The sequence below is a fragment of the Stegodyphus dumicola genome, chromosome 6, assembly GCF_044657685.1.
Source record: "Stegodyphus dumicola isolate Sdum_Otavi_A_Nest chromosome 6, ASM4465768v1".
In the NCBI taxonomy this organism is placed as follows: domain Eukaryota; kingdom Metazoa; phylum Arthropoda; class Arachnida; order Araneae; family Eresidae; genus Stegodyphus; species Stegodyphus dumicola.
This window is the reverse complement of record NC_140773.1, coordinates 71,498,564-71,518,494: the sequence shown is the minus strand read 5'-3', so window position 1 is coordinate 71,518,494 and position 19,931 is coordinate 71,498,564. Positions and strand designations below refer to the sequence as shown.

The 19,931-nt window shown below is 34.0% G+C and overlaps 1 protein-coding gene across 2 annotated transcripts in view; it reads right to left on the bottom strand.

The window, feature by feature from the left end:
- Nucleotides 1-19,931, bottom strand: part of LOC118196558 (calcium-activated chloride channel regulator 1-like) — a 66,192-nt gene that overhangs the window by 21,302 nt on the left and 24,959 nt on the right. Inside the window, exons 6-9 of one of the 2 annotated variants that reach the window (XM_035368020.2) lie at nucleotides 14,240-14,342; nucleotides 9,538-9,738; nucleotides 7,543-7,836; nucleotides 4,936-5,118 (exon numbers count right to left, since the gene is read on the bottom strand). In XM_035368020.2, coding sequence (XP_035223911.1) covers nucleotides 4,936-5,118; nucleotides 7,543-7,836; nucleotides 9,538-9,738; nucleotides 14,240-14,342 — 781 coding nt within the window. The remainder of the gene's footprint in view (nucleotides 1-4,935; nucleotides 5,119-7,542; nucleotides 7,837-9,537; nucleotides 9,739-14,239; nucleotides 14,343-19,931) is intronic. The other variant, XM_035368025.2, reaches the window with a different exon arrangement.

Genomic DNA, 19,931 nt, shown 5'->3' with positions numbered 1-19,931 from the left:
AAATTTGTTGTGATATCACTTTTTACGTTATATGCATTTATTTTATTTTTGTAATATGCGTTTAAATTTATTTTATTTCGGTATATGTATTTATTAGCCTTTGTTGTCACATTTTGTCAGATTATTTGAATATGGCAAAGCAAACGGGATCTGTCTGTCTAAGGATAGACAAGTCGCCGTGGTAGGCTTTCTAAGTAAAACTCACTCATATCCATGTGACTCATATTCATGGGAAAAACTATGAAACCCAACTATGCAGCCAATGTGTTCGTTTTGGTTTCAGTGCGAGTGGAATTAGTAGTAATCAGCGGTCTTAGCTAGGTGGGCCATTATCGGGCTCTGATAGAATTTGAAAACCTGATAAATCGTATTTAATAAACATAATATCAGTAACGAACCAGATTTATAAAACAAAAATAAAATGCTGGTATAGGACATAACTAAATCTCGATATAACACATAATTACACTGATAAAGTGAGTTGTTATATCACTGAATTCTAATACTAAGCGGAATATACATTAATTCTACATATAGAAAATTTTAGCAAATTTCGCGGGGAATGTCTGTCGGCAAAATCCTTATTATATACATCGTTATTTTAAATTCATTGCATATCTCGTATTTTTACTCTTGCCTCAAAACACATTTAATTTACAAATAACTTTATTTTTTATTTAAAATTAATAACTTTATTTCCCTGTAGAAATTTCTCATGATCTTTTCAGTTATAGGATAACACGCGCGAAACAATTTTCTCTTTACAAATATATGCGCTAGTACGAAAATGCACTTCGACAGCAACTCATTTCGATAATGGTAAAATTTTTCTAAACATAAGAAATTTGTTACTTAAATTCATTTTTTCATTAAACAAAAAACAAAACAGAATGAGACATTATTAAAAATGTTTCATTGACATTTCATATTCTGAAAGCAAGAACATTGCTATAAAAGCAAAGAAAAAAAAACAGCATATTTCATTTAACGGGGACCAACTTTGACGCATAAAATTTTCAATACAAAATATTTTAAGCATGTTTATTTAATTATGGCAAAGCACTCCAGAGTTATTTACATAAGAGGAAGGATGCCTTCGTGGAGGACTATCTAAGGGGAGCCGGCTTGTGTACACGTTACACATGAGAAAGACACGAAAGCATCCACGTAGCCGGGATTCGAACCCCGGATAGAACTACCAGTATTCCATTATGGGCTAGCTTGGATAACGGAAAAGATCAAAATCTCATAACAAAGGCAAAATGATAGCCTGTATAATACAAAGTTATTGCCATTTCAATAGCATAAAGTGACTTTCGCGATATTGTATTTTATTTTACTTAGCTCATGACAAAATATACGAGGACTATTTGGTAGTTTGACTTGGATTGAAACCTCTGTGAACTGGCTCACCACATCTGCGTTTTCGTGAATTTTACCTATAACACCGGTACGAGATAGTTTCCATTAGAAGGTCTTTCACGAAAGCATACCCTCTTTAAACAGATTGCCCTTTGAGAGCTTTGTCATTAATCTAACAGTCCAAACGTAATCCCAGCGAGGACTCGTAGTCAGAGCACGTCTTCGTGAAGGACTTTTTAAATGAGATTGGCTTATATTCGCGTTAAAAATAGGCAGCAAAAATCCACGAAAACTGCCATGTAGCCTAGCATCGCGAACACACAGTTATTGGTTTTTAATTTGGTTTGGTTTTATGTGATTACGGCAAAGCCTCGAGGGCTATCTGCCTAAGAGGAGGGATGCCTTCGTGGAGAACTTTCTAAGGGATACTGGCTCGTATACACGTTACACGTGGGAAAAATCACGAAAACGCCCTTGCAGCCAACCCGTTCGCGGATTCGAACCTCAGACCGAATTATCAGTGTTCAGCGACGTTTACTGACCAGCCTCTGGTAGGTGACAATTATTGAGTACCAACGGATTAATTAAGTTAGGGATTTAATAACTTTCATTCGTAGTGCTGCTATCAGCACTGATATTTGGAGACGTTATTTTCTAACGAAATTCTTTTAATGTAATTAATTTAATTCGTTAGCTAATTGTTCCTCTGCCTAATTTTTGTGCGCAGTATATGTAACTCTTCCATACATTAACTGTTTCACTTAACTTACACTCCATTGATTTTAAGCGATTTTCTACCGGTAGATTTCTTTCCAAAAAAGTTCCAAGAAATGCATACTCTTCCCCTAGATTTTAAAACTAATTTGTATTTCAAATCTTAATAATACAATTTTTAAAAACAAATATTTCTAGAAATTCCTGCGGCATATGAATTTATTCGATTTAATTGAAGTTTTCGAGTAGAATATCTTCCTTTCGACATCCAAGAAATTTTTATATGTCAGTTCGCGTTTACAAGGAACACACAGCCACATATTCGAATTCAAAAATCAGGCATACTGAAAGCACATTTTTAACATTTCAAAATGTAAAAAGGAAAAATATACTATTAGAAATACCCGCACTTGAAATACGAGGACAAACAAGATAGTTTGCAGCATTTTATATTTTATCCTGTTCTTGATGTTGTAGTCAACTTTTAATGCATTGTATAATATATGGTTTATTTAAAAGTACGTCTTACGTTACAATTGTTACTTTTTCCTGTTTCTTCTAAATTTCGGTAATGTATTATAACAACGAGCGATTCTGTTTAACTTTCATTTGTATAAATAACCACAAGACAAACTGTTGTAAAACGATTTATCTTCATTCACAAGCTTGCAGTCGTTGTAAAGATAATGCACACCTGCTCTCTGACAATGATTCTTCATTCTCAGGACCCATCCGTAAAGTGTTCTTTTCAAACAGACTTCACACCCTATTAAGACCTTTGTGTCAACTGACAGCCGCCTGCAGAAAGGTAGGGGAAGGAAGACCAGATCGCCTCGTCTAAACACGTCTTAAGCAATCTTCGCGAAATTCGGGCTTCGTGTATACACGTCTTAAGCATTTTTCGTGAGATTTGAAATTCGTGTAAAGACGTCTTAAGCATTTTTAAAGAAACTCCAAAAACGTTTAAACACGTCTTAAGCAGTTAAAGGGTTAATGCGTTCACATCATGTTTCCACCTTGCGCGCACAGTTTAAAATATTCTGTTGCACAGTTTAATTCCATATTTAATATATAGCTTTTATGACATTTGGAAACTACTGTTAACCAAAAATCATAAAGAATTTCCAGTTAATTTTTTATTTTATTTGGAGTTGAGTTTATATAATATATTTTATTAAAAAAATCTGTAATATTTTCGTGGATAAAATCTTTTAATATTAAAATATTCATCAGATTTTTGGTTCAGTTAAAAGATAGTGCCCATATAAAGAATTCTATCAAATTTCAATTATGCATCGTTAGCCATTTTTAAAATATCATGCTCGCAAGGTGGATACAAGACGTGAACGCATAAAAAATTTTGCCGCAAAGCAGATTAAATTATAAAAATATTTGTGGCACCACAAAATTTCTGGTTACTAGTTCACAAAGCGGCTATATTATGTAGTCAGCTGTAAAACGTTGGAAGTATTTGCTGCTAAAATAAATAAAATATCTCAATTCTTGCAACAGTCACATATTCGAAGATCTTAGGGGTTTTAATGTGTACGAGTCCTCTAATAAGCATTTAAAACAGTGTAGGTTTATTTAAATTAAACATGAGATTTTTGCCCTAATAAAACCTACTATTCGAAAGTGAGAGATTGAAGCAATACTGGCACTTTAGGTTTTTTCCCAGATATACAAAACTTTCCTTCCCGGGGTTTCTGGAAATATTTTTGGAGGTCACGAGAGCTATACAAAGTTGGAAAAGTTGAAAACTTAAGTTTATATAGTTAAAAGATAGGCACTTTACAGAGAAAGAACATTATTTATCCATTTCTAAAATTGAGATAATTATGTAAGGTACTAACACAAAATTAATCATCTCTTAAGCAGAAAGCAGAAAACCTTTTTGTGTAAAATTCCAATACTTATAAATTTTCATGCATTTCGGTAATTACTCCCGATAAATCCAAATGCTACTGCTTTTGTAACACACATTAGCTTTTAGTTTCGTAATAAAAATAACTTTAGAAATGCTGAGAAGGAATGAACCACGTTAAACAGACTAGAAGAAATAAAACTTAAATAGTGATAGTAACCCTCTGGAATTCGACATCTGAACGCTTGAATTTATTTTTGAAAACTCAGATTCAAGTGATCGCAACACAGCGCTTCGTCAAAAAGTTTTTCATCATTATCAAATTATCTGAATTCAGTCATATATGATCGGTCACCGTGTAGATGGTCCGCTTAATGCCTAAGTCTGTTACATATACATTTTCTTCCCCTTCTGTAAGAGGGCAATAGATACAAAACTCGTAAGGGGATAGCAGTTAGAATTAGCTTAAATATTTCTCACCCGTTGCCCTCTTTATAGACATCATAAGGTGTCTGGCGTAGAAGGACGCTTTTATACTGTTTGAAAGGAAGAAAGTTATCGAATGAAGGTTTTTTTCTTTAGTGTTTGAAAAACTTTATACACAATCTATTACTTTAAAAAACGTCCTTCAATGTCGTAACAATTCCTCCTCACATATACGATTATAACATGTGTCGTCGTTACCGTATATAGAAGGTTAGGAGATTTTTCACAAATTATATGACACGAATTTTTCTGTAGCAGTCGTTACTGTGGTTGCGAAGCAAAGAAGAAGTTGAAAAATGACTCTGAAGCGCCAGTTCTAAAGCAATAGACTCTATAAACAGAGAAAAGTTATCAAAGAGTTATTTCATATCATTATACAAAATCAATTAATTTAAGCTAATCTAATTATTCCTGTGAAACCTGGGGGAAACACTAAAATCTCCCAAGAACTGGAAGATATTAAAAATACTAGAATTCTGTTTCCTCTAAAAATTAGAAGGAATACATACCGCTTGAGCTTCAAAACTGAAAGATGAAGATGTTTCCGGTTTCAGCAGTACTGTAGTATCATGAACCTTGCACGACAAGGACTGGAGTTCAACGGGTCTGCTCAATCGAAGAGTAAAACTTGCTGCATTATCATGTCTTCGAATTTTCAAAAGTTTCCCATATTCCAGATATTGTGTATCAGTCTACATGCCGCGCACACACACAAAAAAAAGTTAATTATGGATGCCGAATATATAATCATAAAATACTAGAGTAGTTTGCAGTAAATAAAAAAAATACTGGAAACTGCGATGCTTTATAAAATCATGAAAAAATAGATAAAATATATTTTAAAATAGCACATTTTTAATTAATTGCACTAAAATTAAACCTAAGAATCATCAAAAGAATGTAATCATTCCTTATGTACGTTATTCTTATATACTGTCACTTTTATTATTGTTTGAAACTCTGTGATGTCCCAGTATAGTTCTTCACGAGATCCCACAATTTTTTTTTTTTAGTTGCATATGGTCAAGAAAACTAATGTAGCTAAAAAATTATTTTTTACAATTTAGCGCATTTTATTAAAGCCTTAGTTTTGAAAAAGATTTTTTTCATAGTTTATTTTATATTTTTTTGTCTAAAGAATGCGGGAAGTTAATAAAAAAAGATAAATCGCTACTTTTGAACGTAGGATTGTTGGCAACTGCATAATATTAAAGTTCTTTGCTAGCAGCTGCACGATATCTAAAAAATGACGGCAGTGTTTTAAAAACTGCCAAATATGGGAAAATAACGTTAGAATTTTTGAAAATTAACTTTCGATTGATTCGACAACAAGACTAGTTGAAAAAAATCAGTATGCAACCATTTCGTAACGGTAATATAAAGCTGGGCATCAAGGAAATTTTTATGAAACATATGTAATGTTTACAAAATGTTTTCCGTAAAATAGCTTATAAATAAATAAATAAATAAAGATCACTAATCTATTAATCATACTGCCAAAATTTTCACAGCCTCTCTTCTCTAAGTGAAAAGTTGGCTGAGGAACTTTATTATTTTCCTGAGCTTTCATCAGCAAAATGCAACAGAATGACAAATACAGTATTAAGAGTGCTCTTCTTCTTGCTGTTACTAGCAGTGAAACACTATAATGCTAGCAGGAAGTGTGATCTTAAAAATCCGGAAAATCCGGTTATAGTAAAACAAAAGTAAAAAACTCTAATTATTTGAGATGTTTATCTCATTTAAGCAACAAATGTAATAAAACATTTATACATACATAGATCAAAAGCACTCTTGACGTTCGCATGGCTTTCATAAAATGCGTGAGTTGAAAATTATTTCTTCAATAGTCACAACATTCTTGACAATATGCAAATAAATATAATATTATTGGGCTTCAGAAAATAACGGATTTCTGTAAGTATTAAGAGGTATTAAAATAAAAACTTTAGACTGGTATTTATTATTTTCACTAATTTTAAATTTTACAGTGGGAGTGTTTCTCTTCCAATTTCTCAAACAGTATTTAAAAATGCAGTAAATGTAGTCATTCTTGGATAGGTACTTTTCATGTTTACACTTATTGCTAAAAATTCCACTAATATTTTACCATAGTTCTTTTTATGATGGTTTTGTTTTTAAGCAGTTCGAAAGCACAGCAGTTGCACCTAAGAAGGTAATTTACTGATATAGCATTACAGTTCAAAAACAGAAAGAAAAAAAAAAGAAAAACAAAATCTCAAAGGTTTCAGATTTTAAATTACGTCCAAAGGGGCATTTTTTAACATTTTGTGTGTTACCTTTATTTATTAAATATCACGTATATGTATACACCCTCAGTAAGAGTAAATAATAGCGTATTTTATATCTTTCGCTCGTTTACAAATGGAAGATACCAGTGGAACACAACAACAAGTAGCTATTTGTGCTAAAACTTACGATATGATTTTATGTATTACAGTGACGACTGATGATCAGTAACTTACAAAACGAATTTATGGCACATCATTAAGTAGGCTATTACCGAAAGCACTCCAAGAAAAGAATACCCCTCACCATCAGTCTCTTCGAAGAACTTTTAAAGAGACAAATTTTAGATAACCCTCTTTCAAAAGACATGACACTCGCAAAGTTTCTAGCCTTATACTGAATATGAAACCAATTTAACGGCGTATGCAATTAGCCCTTGCTAAACGTCGTGTTCTTGGAGCTGGATACGCATGAGAAAAAGTATATCTGTAAATTAGAGAGCAAACGGTAATGCGTGATAGATTATTACGCAGAATTTTTTCCGTAATCATTTTTGTATTTCCCCCCTAACTATAAGAAAATAAAAATGTATAAAAATTTATTATTTAATTACGGTCGCAAATTCGAGGTGCAAATACGAGACTTATTAATGACAACCTCACAATTTTTTCTTTAATTTTTTAAACGCGTGAATGGCTTTTAGGCTTTAATGAAGGTTTTGCGTTGTTTCAGATGGCGATTCGCTGCAAAAACAGGAACATACTCTATACTTCAATAACCAGCCTTGTTTATGATTGTTTCAGTCAGGAATAATAACATTGGTAAAACTCTTATTGTTTCATCGGAATTATTGGAAATGTTCTTACTATTATAGTTTCATAATTAAGGTCATTAGGTGGCAGAATCGTAGCCATTGCATTATACAGCCTGGAAAATGACTTAAGATTGTCTTCTTCGATCGGTGCTTCGTAAAATGACCCACAATTCGAAGCAGATATCAAATCTTTGAACCCATCTCTGGTAGCTCCACGAAATCCTATTACAATGAGACAGAGATCTGACGAATTTATATTCTTGAGGACTTCTTCATAGTTTGATGGATTTGCTCCAGCTATCATAGCAATGAATCCTCTTCTGTCATTCATGTCGGTTGTGAGTGCCTGTAAAAATTAAATTTATTATTTACCGGCAATATATAAAAAAAGGCAGTCTGGAAAACTTCTACACAAGATATAGAATGCCTACTACAACCATATTGCTTTTAGGCTAGTACGCCCCTTGGCCATTTCTTATAATTGTCACATCTTTTAGGTTTTTCCGAGTCAGCCTAAGTTAGCCATACTTTAGCGTGCTAATTGTTATAATAGATGGTGTATTGCGCTGCTAAATGTAAAAAATGAAATAGAATTAAGTGTAGTGAATTAGAATTACTTTAGCACCAAAAATAGTCACTTGGCGTTTTTTGAACTAAAGGATAAGCAGACGTAAATCAAATGAATTGCTTACTTAGTAAATCGTATTTTGTAGCAATAACCCATAAATACTTACTAACTTGCAGATCAAAATGTGTGATCTAGAAGGAAATACGAAAGTACTTACCCCAAAGTATGACAACTGTATGTTACCAAATCAATTATATTTTATTCTTCATCTTTGATATTGAAATAAGCATTGATATAAATAAAATTATCAACCAGACAGACGAATAAATTTTAACATCAAGCACGAGTGATGCGCATCACCAGAATTAACGTTACACTCAGAATAAAGTCAATATTTCTCCATCCGCTCGAAACTTCTTCTTGTCTTGGTGTAAAACTTCTAGGTGTAAAAAAAACAATCAAATATTGATGGCAGTCATTAAGCGTACTTGATTAATCCTGGTATTTCTGCTTTTTCTTCTTTAAATCAGGAAGTTTCAGATCTCACAAACACGTGTGCGCGAAGAGTTCTCGAAAGGAGGAAGAAGCTGATCAAAAATTATTTTCTGCAACAATGTACAGGAAACAGGAGTAATTATTTTCTTGAATCTTCATGTAAAAATCTCGCTAAAAAGGATTTTCTTGTATAGCAGACAGCATCGAAGGAACAGCAAAGAGAAGCAGGAAAATGACACATAGCATCGGCCAGGGAGAGGACAGACCGAAGCGCGTCCTACACTCTCGAACGCCAGCAGCAGAAGAGCGAGAAACCCGTTGTTGCAATCTTTTTCGTATTGTCCTTGAGCGGTTGCGGTTAGCACACCATCTATTATAACACTAATCCAGCACTATTCTAATTAGTCTTTGAATTGATTTATATTCTACGTTTAAGTTTCACCGCAAGTTGACGGTCTTATTGTAGAGTACGAAGATCGTGCCTTTCTGTTATTAGTTGGAATTAATAAAGGGTTATTTTTCACCCTTCTTCTGTGCTGGTATTTCATTCACGCCTGTGCGAGAATTCGCCAGGTTCATTGTAGGATCTATTTTAGTTTTATGTGGAGTAGAAGAGACAGATCTTACACATGTTTCTTTTTTGCCTGAAGAAAATAGGGAACTAAGTTATGGTTAGCTGATTACTGCAAAGTGCTACCTGATTTACAGAAAATATTTTTAAGGAGGACTTTCTAAGAGAAACTGGCTCGTTTTCCTGCAGCACACTGGGGAAAAATGAAAACCCCATGCAGTCAATCTGTACGTCGAAAACCAAACCTGAAAATTCGGTGATTTAATCCAATCTGCTGCTGGCGAATCATAAGTAGGTGAATAACAAGCAGTTAAACACAAAAACAAGAAACTTGCATAAATTTATATAACGTCTAGCATTGCAAATAAACATCTTCATGCAGAAAATGATTGATAAAATTCATTTGTACTTACATTTACGACGTCATTTAAAGCACAAGTAATGCAAGGTGTTTCTTCGGAGATAAAATTAGAAGAAATAGTACTAGGCCAAGGAGAACTGTCATTTAAATATCTTTCAATATGGACTGTATTGGTAAACCAATAGAGTCCAGCTTTACTACGTTTCGGAAGATCATTCAGTAGTCTCAAAACTGAACCTGTGATAGCTTCTTTCTGTAAATAATCCATACCTGCCAGTTATTTTCGCTATGGATAAATAAAACAAAAGCAGAAACAATAAAATTTTGTATTAGTAAAACAAAAAAGAAGCCGCTTCTTTCAAATATTTTTGTTTCAAATGTACGATCATAACGCAAGTTTTATTTCTTTGAAGTATTAATCCAGAAAGTTTAAAATTTTGTTTTACGTCGCGTCCATACAAGTCCTTCTTCAGCCTTCATTTTCACGAATATTGGTCATAGGTCACAAACATATACAGTAGACTCACGACTAACCGGGGTAATACCGTAATTAAAGGAAAGAGGAAAACCCATATTATAATTAACAGAAAAATATTATTAACAGTTTACGTGTATTCTGCAAATTAACTTTGTAGAGACATCAGGTTAATTGGAAGCAAGAGAGATTAAATTCGCCGGGAATCGAACCATGGACCCCTGGAATACGCGCCCAGTGAATACGCTCCATGAAGGCATGCTAGAAAGGCGGGAGAAGTACCTTATATACCCCCCCTTTTAAAGGGCGACTGGAATTTTTAGGAAACCCAGTTGCCAAATCCTGGATCGGGAGAATCATCATCCACCACTCTTTTAGTTCAGGCGCCACTGTAGAGACATTAGGTTAATTGGAAGCAAGAGAAAGTGAAAAATGAGCAAAGCCTTCCCCGGAAATCGAACCAGGGACCTCTGGAATATGCACCCAGCGTGCAGACCACCACACCACGAAGGCATGCTAGGAAGGAGAGAGAAATACCTTATAACTTGAAGAATAAGTTGGTTTAGTTACATGAATGAAATCAGCATTAAAATTGTATTTTAAAACAGAAAAATTATAATTTTGTCGACATCACGCTTAAAACTATGTAATAGTCAACGGGAAACATAATACTTAATGGTTGTACACTTAATTTGTTTTTACGAATATTTAACAATTTATTTTTACAAATGATTTATTAGCGTTTATGTAATACGTAAAATTAAATTATGTATTGTTATGGATAAACTATGACTTTCAGTCCATCTCTGTTGTTATTCCACGCGTTATTTTTCGTAGAAATTTTTATTTATTCCAATGGTTGTGATACTAATTTTTCCTTCATTCTGCATGCAACACATAAACTTTATTTTTCCTAGACAAAAATTGGTTTATTTGTAATAAGACTAACCAGTCCCAGGATAATTGGGAATTACCTGTATTTCCAGTTACAAAATAAGTTAAAATAAGCCAAATACTTATATTTTTGTGCTTTTTAAGTTTAAAAATTTAAATTAATGATTGCTAGCCCTACGTAATTGCTCGCTGAATCTATTAATTATTTGTTATACATTTATTTACCACTTGATTTTGCTATTAAGAGCGAAAGTTGTTTCAGATATACAAAACAGAAAGTCAGTTTCTTTTGGAATTTCACTTAATATGATTAAGAAAGAGAAGGAATGATGTGGACGAAATCCATTTTCTAGCAAGAATGTAAATAATCTAGAACTGTCTGATTTGAATTTTGAAAAATTAATGTTTCTGCTAATATTATATTCATAGCATTTGCACCTTTCTTTGGAGCTAAAGCCCTGTTCCTGTAGATTACTGTAGAAAAATTCTGCATGTTTCGCGAATATTTTGATTTATGAAACTAAACCACTATGCTTGCAATTTGTATGATTATCAGCTAAAAAGGAATCATAAAAAGTTAAACGGAAAAGCTATCGAAGTTTATTATCTAAGGTAATATATTTTACGTAATCTATATAAACTATAAGCACAAACTGTATACGAAAACAAAGCACAAACACAAATTTTATAATATTGAATAGTATCTGTATAACAAAATATTTAATATCAATATAATCCATTGCAAGATAGTTATCGATATGTATTAAATGAGGAAATCGAATATTTCAAATTAGACAAGTTAGTAAAAGAAAGTGACTAAGAAAATTTTATTTCACCGCATATAATGGTAATGATGAGGCATGCGATCTACCGCTTTTAATTAGTTTGTGAAGTTCTTTTAATTTGAATAACCAATTATTTTATGACTGACTTTTGATGAAGTTTGAGGAAATTGTAAAATAACTTTGAACAACTCCGATACATGTGATATAAAATGTAACCTGAATGGATTTTTTTTTAATGAAAATGTACTATAATTGTTTCATGATATATATTTGCTATGTTAGTTTGTAAAAGTTCTAAAAAATAGAATACTTGGAAAAGTTGAACTATTAATGTGTGAATAAAATGCTTAAGTGCAAGTTAGCAAAGTAAGATAAAATAAATTAAAGCACAAGCTAGCAGTAGACATGAAACTAAAAGTTAAGCTCTCCAGCCAACACAAAAAGTTTAAGGATCTGTTTTGATTAGCACATTAGATACAGCTTTGAATTTAAGATGTTTTTTAAGTGCGTTTAAGTCTCTAACACCTAGGATTCCGGTTAGATGGTAGTGTTGAAATACTTGTACATTTTACTGGAAAGCAGAAAAATTAATTCTAGAATAGTTACAAAATATATGAAGGATTCTGATAAAATTGAATTAAAAAAAGGAAAATTATGTAAAATGATTTGGATTTGTCCCTACTGATAATATCAAAATGTAATATGAAGAAATTGTCTTTCGGAGACCCAGCTGTATGTAATTAATTTTAAGCTTAGTTTATCCGTTTTCTAACTTGTAAAACGTTGACTCTTGGTTAGTTAAAGATCTTACCAAGGTCATCAAAGACCTTCGTACTTTACTTAAATTTTCGTGAAGAAAGATGTGAGGTTTTTTTAATTTGTATAACCAGTTATTTTATGTTTATAATCCTTATTTCACTTCTCTCTTTTCGTTTTCCCCGACAAAATACAAATTAAAATTTCACGTGTATTTAAGTGAGAGTTTGAGATTGTTAATCCTCTAACCGGCACGGGGTTTCGCTAAGAAAGTCCAAATTTCCAAAATCTTCTGCGAGGAAGTATTTTCTAGATTTAAATTCCAAAATGAGCCTGGTACTTTGTACCTAAGATAGAGCGTGTTCTGCCACCCATGGCCACTTAGATAAGAGCTCCTGTCTTCGGCTTTACATTATAATTGTTGATAGCTGAACTCGCGTCGATGAATTTCTGAGTCAACTTTGCTTTAATTGCTCTGCGTATCCTTTAGCTATTAGTTTATTTAAATTTAAGCTTTACGTTTGACTAATTGGCTTTGAGTTTCTCCTCATTAATGCTGGTAGGAATTGCAAGCATCACGAATCCTTCTATTCATTTTACTTATTTCTAAATAAAGGCCTTTTACACCCATTTCAAGTCTCTGTGATACTGCTAGATTTAGTGAGCCTGCGTAGAGCTTAACAATGAATGTTACCCAAAAGAATTAAACTTTACAAGTTATTTAATTCTTAGACGCGCCTTTAAAATTGGGTATTGTTTTAATAATTCCTCTTTTCCCCACATTTTTATTGCAAGTTCGAATTTCGAATATGAAAGCTACTGAATTTTTTATCTTATGAAACTATTATTGAATTATGGAAATACTGAAATTTAAATTTAATGGAAAAAAACTGAATGGGTGTAGCAAAATTTTAGGAAGTAAATCACTAACTAAAAGCGGTAGATCGCATACTGTATCATTACCGATGTAACTATCATTTCGATGCAAAATAATGTGATAAATTAATAATATTGCATTTACTGTATGGTAAGTCTCACAACTGTTAAAAAACTTTTATAACATGATTTTCCCAGTTAAAAGATATTAATTTTAAAATTCTATTTCTATGTTTTAGGCAAAAAAAGTGCTAGCATAAAAATGTTTCATACATTTACTAGCAAAAATTTCCTGACATGTTCAAGAATGAATTCACTAACTTAGATCACTCTTCGATTCCTATTTCAAGAATTTTCTATCAAATTCAGGAAGAAATTAAACAACGGTGTAAGCTATTTTATTCCTCCTAACTGCGTATCTTCAAGGCGTAACTGGAAACGTATCCGGCTAGCAGTGGGGAAGATCAAAGTTCGAATCCTAGCGTGCACGTTGCTTATTTTTCATGTTTCCCGAAAGTCTTAATGGCTCTACTATGGTACTGCTCGTTGTATTTAAACATAATGAATATTTTACATACTGAAATATGTCCATGTTTGTCCAGAAACTAAAATAAAATTAGGATTAGCAGATTGGAAGATTCTTTGTTCGAGTCACGGCGAGAGCAGAGCTGATTTTTCATAATCCCTTCTCAATAAACTAACAGTCTCCACAGCTCGAACTAAAAACTGTAGAGGACAGTATCCCGCTGCTACTGGATTTGGTAGTGTCTCTCCTGAGTCGCCTTTTAAGTGGAGGGAGAATGCAAAAAATTATCTCCTTCTCCTTGTGTTCTTCTTGGCGTAAATAGTTAATGCATTCAGCTAGCAATTATGAAATAGATGGCTGGAATTAAAGCGGTGACACAATTGATTTTGCATGCTTTTTGCACTAAAAGGCTTGATGGTCTTCCACTAAGTGCAAAACTTACCTTTTCATACAGATTACCAGTATTCTGCCACACGATAATAACTGTAGGATCTTCTTCTTGGACGTAAGCGAAGGTGATTTCCTCAGTACTTTGTTCTGTTAACCTGAATATAACACGAAAGTATTATTAACAAAATTTCTGTAGTGATTAATGATAATTTTAAATTTCATACATGGCTAATGCATATACCTCAAAATTTCTTAGAATTCTTGGCAACATTTTGTTTGTTTGAAATGCAGAATTGTGGTGGGTGCTTGAAATACTCCTTCAATCGATGTACTCGTATTTCTTTGAACTCTATAACTGCTTCGTGAGCATTTTATTAGTCTCAATTTGCGATAGATCCCCACACGAAGAAATCACAAAGCTTCAAATTAGCGAATATGGAACCCCATTCACTGATCGAGATAGTGATGCGAATGATCGTAAGTTCAACTGAGCAATGAGTTAAAAACATTCTTGGAATAGGTGTTAATTGGCGAATCGACATATATGTTGAAACGATTAATAACATGTTTGTTTGTTTATAACTGTTGAATTAAATTTTCTAACATGGAACAAGATGATCATAATCTATTTTTTATATGCTAGTTCACAATTTTCGTTGACATTTTCTGATTTAAATTCACGACAAGAATTATGTAGTTTAGTTGAAACTTTTGAATAACCAAAGAATAACTTATTTTTAAGTTATGGAAAACTTGCATTAAAACTGTAGTATATTTCAACAGCGTGCGGTTCCGCCCAAGGAAAACACCGACGTCGAAAGAACGTGACTCAAATTTAAAAACATAATCTTGTAAAATCGAAGAACCTGCGCTTTATTAGCTAACTTCTCCTTCCAGTTTGAAAACATCTCTTTAATCCAACATTTTAACCCAACATTAAAATTTTCATAGCTGACTATTGGATGTATAAGAAGGTAAGATAATCTCTTTTGCTCTTTCATTTAGGTAGATATTTTGACAAAAAAAATGCTCCCATTATCAGGTTCAATGTTTCTTCTAACCTTCTTCGGAAACATACAATGACCTGACTAGGAACAGAGAGCTTACTAAAGCTATGTTCACTAATTGTAGTAAGTAGACAGGATACAGACGAAGGGTATACAAAACCCTTTATTTTTCTTTATATACAATGACTTCCGTACTTCGGAATACAATGACCCTCCACTCGGGGTCTAACGTAAAAGGTATAAAAAATAAAACTAAACTCTAATTTAACTTTAGAATAACACACGTGGAAGATTGGCCTTATAATAACAGGAAGCGTATGTAGCACAGAGACTGTGAACACTACAATACGTTTAATTTATTAAGAGGATTAAAACCTCTGGCCTGGAAGGCAAATAGCAACTGCGTAACTTCTAAGGTAAGCGGCCTGCTTCGAACTCACTGCTTCCTCTCTCTCGCTCGGCAAAAAGGCCACACTTAAATACTTGGCGTTCGCCAGACAAACTTTGCATAAAATCCTTAACGCTTATAATTCTGGCCGGAAGTAGAAAATAAGAAGTGATAGTAAAGATTTAAAATAAAATAAACGTTAGTAAAACTTAAGATCCTTACATACTTCCCACCAGAGTTAATTAGTTTGAAACTGAGGTCTAAAACGACCTTGTTGAAAACTTTTAGCTCTAGAATATAACGCGAGGCCAACCTTTTACAATCATAACTTCGTTAGAAACTAGAAAATTTAAAAGAAAGAAATTTGTTACAATAGCAGCTCCCAGGATCTACAACAATCTTTTTTTTTCATCTGTACTGCATCTAAACAGGAGCTTTATTCAATTCTGGTTCCTTCCAGAGATCTGGAAGGAAAACTAGTTTAATGAAATGTTACACAATGACATTGCAAATAACATATACAATATACTTCTCTTAACATTCTTATTTAATTCATGACTATTTTAATTATCTCTCCCCGTGCTCTCTGACATGTGTTGTAAAAGAACACCAAACACGAATGTGTTTCTGTCTACGTGTGCCACACTTCCTCCTACAATCAAAACACTAACGTGTTAAAATTCAACATAACGAGACCTCTTAACACACCCTACTTTCAACTCTAAACCCTGAGGTACTATTCTAAAAGTGGCTAACTCTAAAGTGTAGCGTCAGAGAGCCTAACTACATCATTCAACCTTTACCACATATTCGCCATGATTTAATCTTTACAGTCACACGAATAACAAATTTTTAACATTACTTTCACTTTTACCATATCACGGTATTTTTTAACATTTAAAATAACAGTTCACATGTATATAAGAACATATCAACATGCCGTTAATTTTACACATTTGAAAACATACGTTAGTAGTACATTGTTAACTTCTATTCTTTTGAAAGCAAGTGCCAATTCTTTCTACATTGAAATAATACTACATTTCAAAAAGTCTTTCAGACTAAAACTTCTTTCTTGCTAGAATGTTTTAAATAAAATTTATACAATAACTTTTTGCAAGATTTAAGTCTTTACACAACGCTATTATACATCAACTTTAGTTTTACGCACGAGTAATTTAAAAACATAATAAGAAAATCGGTCACAACTCATTTCTCGCCCTTTTGGCGATAAAGGTAGACCTCGCATGAGGTAAAACTTCTTGAAATCTGCCACTTGCAGTAAGAATGAAAGATTAACTTAAGTTTGCAACGTAACATAAAATTTTACTTATCTTTGTAATATTCGGACATCCTTTTCTGGGCCCAGTCTTTAAAGGTATAGCAGATAGTAGCTTGGTTGATCCTCCTTCTTGTACGGGCTCGCCCTTCAGTGCTTTCCTCTGGAAGCTTCCGTTTGTCACCAGTACGGCCACCCTTGAACACCTTCCTTTTGTCCTCTGCTTGTGGTCTTGGCCGTTTGAAGGCAGCTGGTCTTGGTGGAACCGGGAAACTTCTGTCGTGATCCTGCTTGGACCTCGTTGTTGGCCGTTCAAATTTTTCTTGTACTTTTTCCTCCTCCGCTGATGGCCCTTCCGCAGTTCGGCGACTTTTGCTGCGGAGAGTTCTGTCGGATGAGTCGATCTTCCGTTTTAAAGCCGGGTTATAGTTGCCGTCATTTCTCCTGGTCCTCTTCACATACGTCGTCCTTCTCCCTTCTTCATTCTGGGGGTGTTCGTGAACTCTGTTTTCTGGACGGTGGAACGGCTTCTTTTTCTTTTTACCTTCAATTTTTCCGCGGGGCAATTTTCTTTTCACTTGCTTCTGTCTCTCATTGGCTTGCCGTTGTACTTGTCGTTTTCCCACCTCTGGAACTTGTACCTGCGGTGTCTGCCGTGCCGGATCCTGCAAAAGATCTGAAAAGATTTGCATTTTATTACGATCGAAGTAGGGCTTAATTTGATCAATATTTGCGGAACAGATTTCACCATTTCTGGCCTTTAACACTACAACAGCGTGAGTTATTTTTTCTATAACATATGGTCCTTCAAATCGTGGAAAAAATTTGGCAGTTTTATCTTCTGGTGCTGAAGAAAGTGAATGCTTAATTTTTAGTACTTCATCCCCTACTTTATAAGTTACTCCCCGTCGTTTCAAGTCATAATACAATTTTTGTTTTCTCTGTGCTACTTCAGTATTCTTCTTTGCCTCCTTAATTAGTTTTTCTATATCACCCATTTTAAATTCTGGGGCTCTTTGTTGCACATAAAATAATTTATCTAACGGTGTTATAATCTTTCTGCCTAGAAATAACTCAGCAGGAGTTTTTCCCGTTGTATCATGTTTTGCGGTCCTAAGGGCGAAAGCAAATTCATTGACATAGTTATCCCAGCTTTTATGAAAATTTTTAACATAACTACGGATAATTTTCACTATATTTCTGTTGACCCGTTCCGCTATATTTGATTGCGGCCGATACGGGACCATTTTTAAATGACGTATGCCCAGTTTTTTGCACATGTCTTCAAATATATTACTTACAAATTGAGGACCATTATCCGATATAACTTTTAGGGGCGCCCCGTATTTTAAAATATATTTATTTAAAATAGAATCGGTAACTAATTTCGTGGAGGCTCGTTTTAAGGGAACAATTTCGGTCCATTTACTAAAATGATCAGCCATAACAAGGAGATAGCGACTTTTGTTTAACTGACTTTTTGGGAAAGGGCCCAATAAATCGATGCCGATTATTTCATTTGGAAATTCGGATTTAATACTATTTAGAAACCCGGCCGGGCGGAAATTAATATAATTAACGGCTTGACATGTTGGGCAGGACTGGACATACGCCCTTGTTAACTTTTGCAGTTCAGGAAAGTAGACTGCCTCGCGTACGCGTTGGATAGTTTTTCGAATACCAGCATGAGAAGCTAAAGGGCTGTCATGGAGCTCTTGCAGGATATTTAATCTAAGACTAGCTGGGATAACAGGTCGAAATTCGTTGTTGGAATTCGTAGTTTTTGTATAAAATAATAGACCATCTATTAGTTCGTAATGGGCCGCCCTATTTCTTATCGCCACAATATCTTGGTGGCTAAAATTTTCAGGATCCTTCAAATACTCATAAATACTTCCAAACTCAGGATCCTTACCCAGTTCGGCTATTACAGTTTCTCGGGAATTTATTGTACACGCTGTGAGCATTGCCACCTTTACGGCATTGCCTTGTTCGTCTATTTTAATCCTTGATAGGGCATCTGCTACGATATTTTCCTTTCCAGGGGTATGCTTGATTACCAGATTATATTCTTGCAGCTTGAGTGCCCATCTTATTAACCTTGGGGATAAATTTTTCCCTGAGTACAATCTAGTTACCGCCGCATGATCAGAATATACTGTTATCGGCGCCTTTCCAAAATAGACTCGGAACTTTTGCACTGCTAACAGAACTGCAAGTGCCTCTCTCTCGGTCGCGGAATAGTTTCTTTGTGTTTGATTTAAAGTTCGGCTAAAAAATGCCACGAGCTGCTGATTTTGCGAAAGTACCGCTCCTACCGCATAATCCGAAGCATCCGCTGAAATTTCTAAATTTTCATCCTTTTCAGGAAATTTCAACACAGGGGCTTGCGTTAATGCTTGTTTTAATTTTTCGAAAGCACTATTGGCTTCGGCCGTCCACGAGAATCTTGCCTTTTTCCTTTTTAATTTTAACAATGGCTCAGCGATAGCCGCAAAATCTTTTATAAAGGACCTATAATATGAACAAAGTCCTAGAAAAGAAGAGAGCTTCTTTGCCGTGTTTGGAGTCGGATACTTTTGTACAGCGATTATTTTTGATTCATCTGTCTCGATCCCTTTTTGCGATATTTTGTAACCTAAATATTTTAATTCAGGGGCTGCAAATTTGCACTTTTCGACATTAACTTTTAGACCGGCCTCATTTAATAAAGAAAACACCTGTCTTAAATCCTGTATATGTTGGTCGAGATTATCACTAGTAATAATGATATCGTCTAAATAGATAAATGTGGACTTTCCAAGAACAGGTCTTAACACAATGTCCATGCATCGCTGAAATGTTGCTGGGGCGCCTGAAAGGCCAAACGGCATACGCAAAAATGCATAAGTGCCAGACTTGGTTATAAAAGCAGTCTTAGGCACGTCCTCAGGCCTGACCCCTATTTGAAAATAACCATTCGTTAAGTCTAAAGTCGTCATAAATTTGGTTGATTTTATGTTCCTTAAAATTTCTTCTATGATCGGTAACGGATATACCGGATATTTCGTTATGGAATTTAATTTACGGT